General features: G+C 39.5%; 1 protein-coding gene across 1 annotated transcript in view; it reads right to left on the reverse strand.

The window, feature by feature from the left end:
• KANSL1L (KAT8 regulatory NSL complex subunit 1 like) overlaps positions 1–7,296 on the reverse strand; it is a 54,937-nt gene extending 47,641 nt beyond the window's left edge. The window contains exon 1 of the mRNA XM_031062775.1: positions 6,195–7,296. Within this exon, the coding sequence (XP_030918635.1) occupies positions 6,195–7,270 (1,076 nt within the window). The 5' untranslated portion in view covers positions 7,271–7,296. The remainder of the gene's footprint in view (positions 1–6,194) is intronic.
• Between the last annotated feature and the right edge of the window lie 2,826 nt (positions 7,297–10,122).

Consider the following 10,122-nt stretch of genomic DNA (forward strand, 5'->3'; position numbering starts at 1 on the left):
GTATGTTTGAACAGTTTGCAATTTGGGTGTTTTGAGGAGCCTGAGATTGCATTTCACTGAGTTTTTCTGCTGCTCAATCAACCCCATGGGCTGGGAAGAAAGGGAGTTTATATTACATATATTCAAACACAGACCTTCAGTTTTATTTGTTTTTCCAACAGCAGAATCAGCAACTAAAAGTTTGCTAACTGAAAACTGTATTTAAATTCCCCAACAGAAAACTCCTTTTAACTCACAAGAGCTAGGCAAAGTGTGTGGATGAAAATAAAATAATTTACAGCTGTTTCAGTAAAAAAAGAGCACAGGTCAATATATTTAAATCCAACATCTAACATCAGATTCCTAACCCATATTTAGCAGTATGAATGAAACCCTGTTACAGGACAGCATTCCTATTTTGGGAAGTCTTTATGCACACTTTTTACTTCATGTGAAAAGGAAAGCACTTAAATTATTTCCTGTATCAGGGGCCCACGTATGCTGATTTTCAAAGGCACTGGCTGTATCCCTTTGAAGTAGATTCTCACTAAATCAGTGTTAGCTATAAACCAAAATAACATTGCCCTTGCTTTATAAGAAGTTATAAAGACAGTTCATTGTTGTTTATAAGCAAGCATTTTAATTAAAACAAACACATTTCTCAGCTTAGTGAAAGAAAAAAGCTAGCCATAAAACACTGATTAATCAGCGCTTGACATCAAGCACCAAATTCTTCTTGTCTCCAATTTAATTAAGCATACAAGGTTATATACGCACACACATGTGCCTGCTTATTAGATTTGCTATTCTACTACACTATCTTGACTGTGTATTAAAAAGTTATTAGGAAGAGTAATGCCAAGTTTTTATTTAATATGAATTCAACACCCATCTAACTTAAAAGATTTGAGATTCCCAGCTCCAAGTTTCCCTTGCAGGTTAAAACCTGTCAAACCTTCTGCCTTTCACTAAAACCTTTCAGTCTGCCTTCAGCAGCTGCAAAAATATTAATGTAATTACAGGTTAGAAATCAGGATCCTCACTCACAGGAGCATTGCTCTGGTATTGAGAGAGCAAAGTCCTGCTCAACAGCAAGTTTTTATTGCTGCAGTGAGATCTCTAAGGCAAAACAGTAAATGCATGTGGGACCCTGAAGAAGTTGTTAATTCATCTTATGGAAACCCAACCAAGTGAGGTTAAATATATTCTGAGATAATACATGTATCCTGAGAGTTAAAACAGAAGGTAATGTAAAGCTATCTTTTCTTTCATTCTCTTCCCACATCCTAGTGATGGGAGTCAAGAATTGAGAAAATGGAATACTTGAAAAAGCAACATATAAAACATTCTTAAATCAGTATATTATTTATACCAGTGAATTTATACTTATTCAAAAGCCCTCATATTAATCTTCTATGCAAATAAGACATTTCCTGGACTTATAAACTAAAAAGGTGTTAAAACCAGGAAACAAGTGGGGGTTTGTGCTTAAGAGCAGCATTTTGTCCTGACAGACTCTCTTCCTGCCCTTCCCAAACTCATAATTCAGTCCTCATATCAGGCATGAAGTGCAATTACAGCTCAGTGTGGAAAATTAGGACCTGACCTTGCAAAAACAAACAGTTTCCCTTTATAACGTGGCTCCAAGACTTGCAATAAACCCTATCCCTTTAGCAGGGCCATGTAGCCAGGCCTGCAGAACTGCATCGATGCTGCTCAGTTAGCCACAAGAAAAAATGCTAGGAAAAATGGAAAATCATCTAGAACAAACAGATTAGATCTGGAGATACTAGTCATAATGTTTTCTTCCTTCCTGTATTTTCTCTGCTTAATGCTCCCCTCCCCATCACATGTTTGTACTAAAAGCAGATTTCCCATCTTCTCTTTCCAACTAGCAATCTAAGGGGGAAAAAAATAAAGGAGAAAAAAAAAAAGAAAGAAAGATTTACTATCTCTTCACATTCATTATAAAAGTTTCCAGGCGCAACAAATCCTGTGGGCATGGAAAAATGTAACAGTGCCTCTTCGTCAGGCTTGAGGTTGCTGGAGGATAATCAGTAAAACATGTCTTTCAAAATCAGAGGGAAAGGCATGAAAACATTTCAGAGGGAAAATCCCACCAAATGATGCAAAAGGATTGAATTTGGATAGGGAAAGGAGAACTGGGAAAACAAGGCACAGGATTTGTCATGAGTTCAAAGAGCTACTTATTTTGCAGAAAAATCTACAGCAAGCAGGTTTTCTGTCTAATTGATTAGATGTATGTACTACTGTTTGATGGAGTGAGCAGCTGTTTCTTCAAAGAATCAGTGATGTAGCTTTTTAATCTGGAAGATCACACATGTAGTGTACATAGCAGAAAAACTCCTCATTCTGCAACTTTAAAGGTTTCCCAAACGACCACCTGAGCATCAGAGCTCTTTGTGGTACATTGTATTTCCTACTACACCAGGAATACACACGAAATATATCAATAAGAATGAGGAGTTGGCCTAGCAGAATACACACTGCTGCCAGAGTGGAGATGTGTTCTTGAAAAACTTTTGAGCTCACATCATCGTCCAATCCACCTTGTTTGAAATCTATGACTATTTCTATGTATAATCTTTCATCTTCATGAACCACAAAGATCAACAAGTTTCAAGTAAATCCAGCTGGTGAAGTGTCGTCTATGTTGCAAATCAAGTGTTAGTTATGAATCCCTAAAGGAATTACTCATGGTCAGCTTTGTGTTGCCTTCCTTGGGCACTCTGTCTGCTCTGGTTTCTAATACCTAACAGTGAGCCAGAGAGCAGCACCTAAAAGCTGCCTTTGAGAAACTACAGAGAAGCACTACCACATCCCCTGAGAGAATTTCTTATGCCCAAAGGATGGAATGTCCTAAAATACACCAAAAATTACTGCTGGCAATGTGGTGCTATGGAAACTGACAGGTTAAAGACATTCATGAGCTGACAGTAGCAGCAAAATGACAAAGGTCCTGAAGACAGCCAATTGTTTTTTCATATTTCTTTTTAGTAGACTCTCAAAAGAACAAAATATGTTTTGATTAAACTCTTGAAATTAGATGAGCCTTTCCAACTCCTCTAGGAGCTAGAGAAGTTTGTTAAGTACTGTGAATTGCCTTCACCAGCAGACCAAGGATCTCTCTTGTCTTGAGGACAGAATCTATGTAATGCAGGAACAATGGTTTAAATATCTCACAACAGCTATTTGCAACTGAACAACAAAGGTATTGAAATAGATGGATAGAGACAATCTTACTTGAGCCACAAAGCACTGAGATACAGCTCAGAAGAGCTTATGTCAATACTCATTGGGAAAAACTCCTTTCAGGATAATGAGAATGAACAGGTTCAAAAGGCTAAAAATAACTCCAGGTTTGTTATGTAGCACGAGGAATTGGAGCTGGAATCAACTTCTCCCTCCTGATGGGAAACAGACTGTTCTCAGGTAGACATGGTAACTGCAGGTTCCTCCCTGCCTTGCACACTGGATTGATACCTCCTTCCCTCACAAAAAGAATGACAAACACCACAGTCACAACAATGATCAGTCACCAGCATGATTATACCCTCAAGTTAAATGCAATCAGTACACTGAGATATGGGCAGAACCAAAACATTCTTTCCATTCATCATTACATTGTTTGAACCTTATAGTAACTACAGTTAAATATTATGAAGATTATCACAGAGGAATTCAGAGTAAAAAGCCCTCACTATGAAAAATAAAAATATCCATACAGGTGAGGAAATGAGTATTGTCTCACCTACATGATCCCATTGCTTCTGGAAAGCACTTCGAGCCAATTCCCAAGGAAAGAAAGGCAATTCAAAGCATATAAATCCATTCAGCAGAAATAAAAATGGATATTAACTTTGTTTCTTTTGTCCAGATGAAGGGCAATCCAGAAGGCCTTAAAGTGGCAAGGAAACAGGAACTCTCACCAGCTGAACTGGTGAATAAGCGATTCACCTTTGTTACCTTGAAGAAAAAGGGCAGCATTTTAGCCACAAAGGCAAATATTAGAGCTGGAGAAAAGAAGAAAAACATTCTGAGCTGAAGATAATGATAATTTCAAATAAGAGACAGCCTGTCCTCACTGCATGTTAATTCAAGCATTTCCTCAGCCTAGGCACACAGAGAAGACTTTTCCTTAAATCAGGCAGTACTTTTAACTCTGAGCTTGCTGGCCCAGCAGCACACCTCAAACACCAGTGATTCCTTCGCTGCCAGTGTAGCAAGGCTGCTGCACTGAACAACTGCTCAGCAGCAGGAACACAAAGAAAGGCAGAAGAATAAACAACCCAAAATAAAGGGCCACACTGAGTCAGACTAGAGATCATCTTACCCAGTTCTCCTGCCTCCCAGCAAGAGCTGAGATAACAAGTTACACCAGAGCAGGCATGGAGGGAGCAGTGCAGCTCCTGAACATTCCCTCAGCTCCCAGCAAGAGCAGTTTGGGGATTTCCTGAGCCAAAGGTGATGGGTTTGCACTTAATAATCCTCTGTGGATTTTTTTCATCAGTGCAACAAAGTAAACTGAGTAAGCCTTAAGTGGAAAGATAACTGCCAAAAGCCACGAGAAGGAGTAAAGGTAAAGGACTGGCAGGGGGAGTTAGAAATTCAAGTGTCCCTGGCAGGAAGAAAAAAGGAAACCACTACACATAACTTTGGTCCAAGTTTTACATTATCCACTACTGTTCAAGAATTTCTCAAGAGTTTTCTTTTTCAGTTCATGTAATCACAAGATAAGAATCCTAGAGGCAGAGCTATTACTTAGAAGTTCAAGTATATCAGTTAGGAGAATGTGGATTCTCCTATGCTGGGGAGAGCCCAAATGATGTTTTTCATTAAAATATTTCAAAAGAATAATTATTTTGCAAACTCAAATATTTAGGGTGTTTCTAACTTAGCTGGCAAGTCATTATGCTTTGGCTGGACTTCAGCACAGTATTTACCATTCTGACAACACGTAAAAGAAAATGAAAACATTTTCTCCTCTGTTTTTCAGACCTACAGAGCTTAGCAGAACACAGCAGAGATTCGATACAGCCTTGCTGGACTGAAACTATAAATATGTAACAGGGCAAAGCTCTTCCAGTTTCAGAAGCTTACTTGATTTCTTCTGAGCATTATGCTTTTCAGGAAGCAGAATGAGAAGTAAATATTTTTTAATTTATTTTTTCTAGACACTCTCTGAGAGCAGAGGGTATAAGGAAAGACCAGTAAACACAAACCCTGTCCTGACTATATGTAAGAGCCCACAAGAAACAGGGCTATCACGAAGTTCCCACCAAGCTGCTGCATTTGTGTGCAGCTCCCTTCTGTGTATCACAGTCCTGACTATTACATCCCAACAAACCTTAAGGCATGCTCATCTCTCCAGCTTTGGGAAAAGGAAAGCAGATGTCCTTTCACTGCTTTCTAAAATTTCTTGACTGAAGAGATTGTGTTAACAGTGTAGCAAGGTAGAGGTAAAAAAAAAATAAAAGAAAAAAGGTAGCACCATCATCAGAGAGCAATTTTACTATCTCCTCTTGCCCACCATTGATTTGTAATTTGTATTGACAGGATTCCTGCCAACTTAAAAGACACTACTAGCTAATGATATGAATTCCCCTCTGGTTCCTCCTGAAAAAGATACCAGCAATAATAAAAACTCCATTGCTAGTTACAGTCATAGTTGCAGAGTGACTTCAGGAAATAAATTAATATTTTTAAAATTACAAACTAAAGAACCAAACTTTTTCAATATACGAATCACCAAATACTGGATGGCTTCATACCTGCATCAGATGATAATTTTTTCTCTTGATCACAACATAATGGATTTCAAGATCCTACCATTGACTAATTCTTAATAAATTCAGAGTAAAATTAAAATTATTTTCATTCTGGCCCCAAGTATTTCCAGTGATCACTATTTGATTTCCAGCACCATTCAAGTATTAGCAGTATTGATGTAATGCAAACTGAGAGAGTGCAGTATAACCTTTAGCTCTCTGCAATCCCGTAAAGCAACTGCTCCTTAAATGCATTAATTAGAAGTTCTTATTTCTGCCAAACTCAGCTCACACTGTCAGTCTTGCTGATTTCAGTAAGACTATCTATTGAGTGAGGTTACTCACACAAAATCTGCAGGTCTAGACCCTTCCATCCTGATTTATAAGTAAGAAGCACATGAGTCTAAGCAGGAATTTAACACTTACGCTTCCACAGTCTGTTCCTCACCATCTTCATCTGAGCTGCTACACGTTGCATCAGAGTCCAGGTCCTTCTCCACACGAGACAGCAGTCCTCCAGTAGAAAGTGCAAAGCCACGGATTTCACCTGGTGCGAAGCTAACTCCATTCTGTACATCCACACCCAAACTACTCTCCAAAGGAGTTGTGTTGTTTTCCGGCCAACCTTCAGTGCATCTGAGGGAGCTATTGCTCAAAAATCTAGCTGGCTCATGGAAAACCTTCATTCTCTGAAGCTGATGTTTCACAAAGCATTTCAGCTGCTGATCACAGTGTTTGATAACATGCTTTGCCAGGAGCATTTGTAAACGCTTCTGAGTTCTTTTGGCGCGACTGATTTCCATTTGTTGCTTAGTGACACACTGGAGTAAGCGAGCGTACACCTCCTCCTGGGTGCAGCTCAAAATCCCTTCTGAAGGCCCGTGAAGAATTTGGTGTAATAAATCCCCTTTTATTGTTTCAGTGCAGACTTCCAAAGCCCTACCCAAAACCCCATTCTTCTTGTACCATTTACCATTTAAAAGTTGCATTTCTTCTCCGTTACTGGATTCAGTTACACTTGAACCTGAAAGTCTCTGCATTCCTGCCAAGTTTGGAGATGTGGTCTCTGAAAACGCTGCCCCTTTGACCTGTTGCTCAGGTTCTGAGTGACTAATATGACCAAATGATGTGTCAGCCCCATTATGTAATGATTTTCTCATCTTGGAGCAGCCAGGCTCTCCTGCTTTCGTTTGCTTACCAGTTTTGTTGTTAAATGCAGAATTTGTACTCATTAACAAAACAGACTGATAGCACTTGGAGGATGGTGGGGAACCAAAATGCTGCACACTGAAGATGTCATTCCTGAGGTTGGGCTCAGCAGTGGGGAACCCCAGGACTGAGCAAGTAATCCGTGCGATGGAGTCCTCTTTTATCTTCTCTTCCACTGCTCTGGAATTTTCCATGCACAAAGCTGTATCAGACTCCATAGCTCTAGAGGACAAAGAAGGTGACAAGTGGATACCATGACCTTTTGTTGTTGCCTCTCTGAGAGCTGGTGTCATTATAGCTACGGTAGGTAGTTTACAGCAAACCTGAAAATAACATGGGCCATGTAAATTTTCTCATTTTCATGACACAGTACAAATTCAACAACTCTGTCAGACATTTCATTCTCTCAACGTCATTCAAAAATTCCATAAAAAGGGACGTTATCTAAAGAACACAGACTATGTTGCCTCCCAAGTCAAACAAGAACACCCTTTCTGTTTTTTCTTTATTTCATTCAGAGGCTGTTCTGTGTGCAATGAAAGCCTTTACATCTCAGGGGAATAACTGTTCATACCTCATTTAATTTTTGATTCTATCAGTCTGAGAAATAAGACCCAAAAAGTTCAGGTCTGTCATCTAACCTTCCCAAACTGAAAAACATGACCCTGAGCAATGTGTCTGGCACTATTGTGAGAAATGTATTTACTGTAAATCTATATAAAGAAAGCATTTGATGAACTAGCATACATTCTTATAAATACACATTAGAAACCAATCAACAAGGCTAATGCTTTCAAAACAGAAACCTCTATGCTCTGAAGTTTCCTACTAAAAAAGAATTCTTTCCTGCGCCTTTGGATACCACTGTTTATTCATCAGGCACTGTCTGTGTAATACATACAGATTATTTTTCATAGCAAATTGAGAAATGACAGTTCTCCTTGACAAATCCTTTTGCTTGTGGCTTGCCAATTAACAAAGGACTCCCAAACTTTGGGATCAAAAGACCAATGTCAACCTTCACCCCTTCTTGTCAGCAGCTATGCTGCCAAGTCATACTGTATCTATTCCACACAGGAATCCCTTGCACAGTACTTACAGCTTTGTAAGGATATGGTTAAATAAACCCAATGAATAATTTAATTGAACATGGCCTGCAGAAGCCTGAAAGGTAAGTTCCTGTCAGCTCTTGAATAAGAAGCTAGAGACAAAACCAGAAACCATATGAGAGCAGTAGCAAAAGTGGGTGCAGCACAGCAATGCCACAGTAAATTCTGTTGAACTGTGCACTAGTTGAGCAGCACTTCCAGTGCCCTCCTTTTCATGTCTCCAGTTCCTTTGATCTCCCCAGCAACTGCCTAGCTCAGCAACTTTCAATGCACAGATCCCATAAGGGGTCAGTGATTCTCAGACTACCACATATGGATCTTAAGAAAAGATCTGTCTAAAGCCTTAGCTTGTTTATAACTACACGTTTTTACACTGAAGGTGCAAACATTAAAGTGAGATGTGGAAACCTAGGGAGCTGAGAAATACCAGTTTGGATATTTGCTCCTTAACCCTCAAAACATGAAGCAGAAGATAGAGAGCTACATGCTGCAGTACTGCCTTACCACTCTCTGTATGCTTTATTCAGCTTTCATTGCTCCTTGTGTACCTCATCCACCAGGTTTTCATCTCTGCACATCACCCTCCTAGCATCACTGGCACCAGGTTTGGGGGTCTTACTGCTAATTATAAATGATACCATTAAAATCCCCAGGATTTTAACCTTTATAAATAAGCCAATAACTTAGTCTTAAGAGGAGCTCAGCACAAAGTCCTCCCAGTGGACAGCTGTTCAGGAAGAACCCCATTCTAGGATCAGACAGGGAAATGCACTGTTGAGAGCTTTCTGGAGCCCCAAATCCTAAAGCTCTGGTGACTCAGTAATGCTCTCAGCACCTGGCTGACTCGTGTCTTTCCTCTTGTAAAAGCTAGCAGGCCTGCAAATCTGAAAATCCAAAGGAGTGTGAATTCAGACACCAATGCCTCCCTGGCCTTAACATAATGGCAAATAACTACAGCAAGTCAGAGCAACTGTGCATGGCTAAAACATAAGGGGAGAGAAGTGAACAGTTCCTCTGTGGGGTCAATGTGAGCTCAGGAGTCCCTGTGTTTGACTCTCCCTGAAAATTCCAAGAAGCTCTCCAAGAAGAGCACCATCAGCCTGGGACCTACATGCACCTAGCAATGTACTTATAACTGTCCCAACTTTACCATCCACCTCCCTTAGTCTGAGTGGTTTGGTTTAGCAGGCACAGGTTGCTACTCCTGAAACCCAGGAAACATCCACACACAGTGCAGCTGTTCAGGTAAAAAGTACTTTGGAGATGTGGATCACATACCTGTATGAAGATGGAGGTTATTCAAAGAACTGGCAGCACAAAACTTTCTAGTGCTGGGTTTTAACTCCATCACATTCCCTCAAACACATTCACTTTCACTGTACCCTTTTGGTACAGTTTCAAATTTCCAAAATTGCAATGAATACCATTACCAATTTTTTGGTTTTTTCATCTGGGGGACTTTTTAACTCTTCTAGGGAAAAGGGGGGAAGAATCAAAGCACCCTCATATGGAACACAAACAATGAACTAAAGAGCATTGACAAATCACTCATCTGGAGTGCCTGACCAAGTATGCTTAAACTACAAAGCAGCTAAAAAGAAATAAAATGCTTTTTAAGAGGGAAATCACTCAATTAACCTCTTACCCAGCAACTTGGAAATTTCATACAATGTTTCTACCCTGAAGACAGTGTGAGACATTCAGGTGTGCTCATCTCACTACAGTGACATCAAAAAGAACTTATAAAAGCTGGTACTGCCACAGTGTCCAGCCCTTGGCATTTCTCCAAGAAGTTCACACACACACAAACACACAAAAAAATGTCATAGGTACAGGAACAAAAGTATCTGCTGCAAAAAATTATAAACAAATTTTAGTACAAGTACTTGACAAAAGTTATACAATTTAGATTTTTACACATTTTATTTGATTTTCGCAGAAAGCTGCAAAAAATATTTCATTCCACTCATATTGGAAGTGAATTTCCAGAGGAAAACCTACTATCTTGGAAGGGGGAAAAAAATAAAGGCAAAGAA

The sequence above is a fragment of the Geospiza fortis genome, unplaced genomic scaffold (genome assembly GCF_000277835.1).
Source record: "Geospiza fortis unplaced genomic scaffold, GeoFor_1.0 scaffold461, whole genome shotgun sequence".
NCBI classification, from domain to species: domain Eukaryota; kingdom Metazoa; phylum Chordata; class Aves; order Passeriformes; family Thraupidae; genus Geospiza; species Geospiza fortis.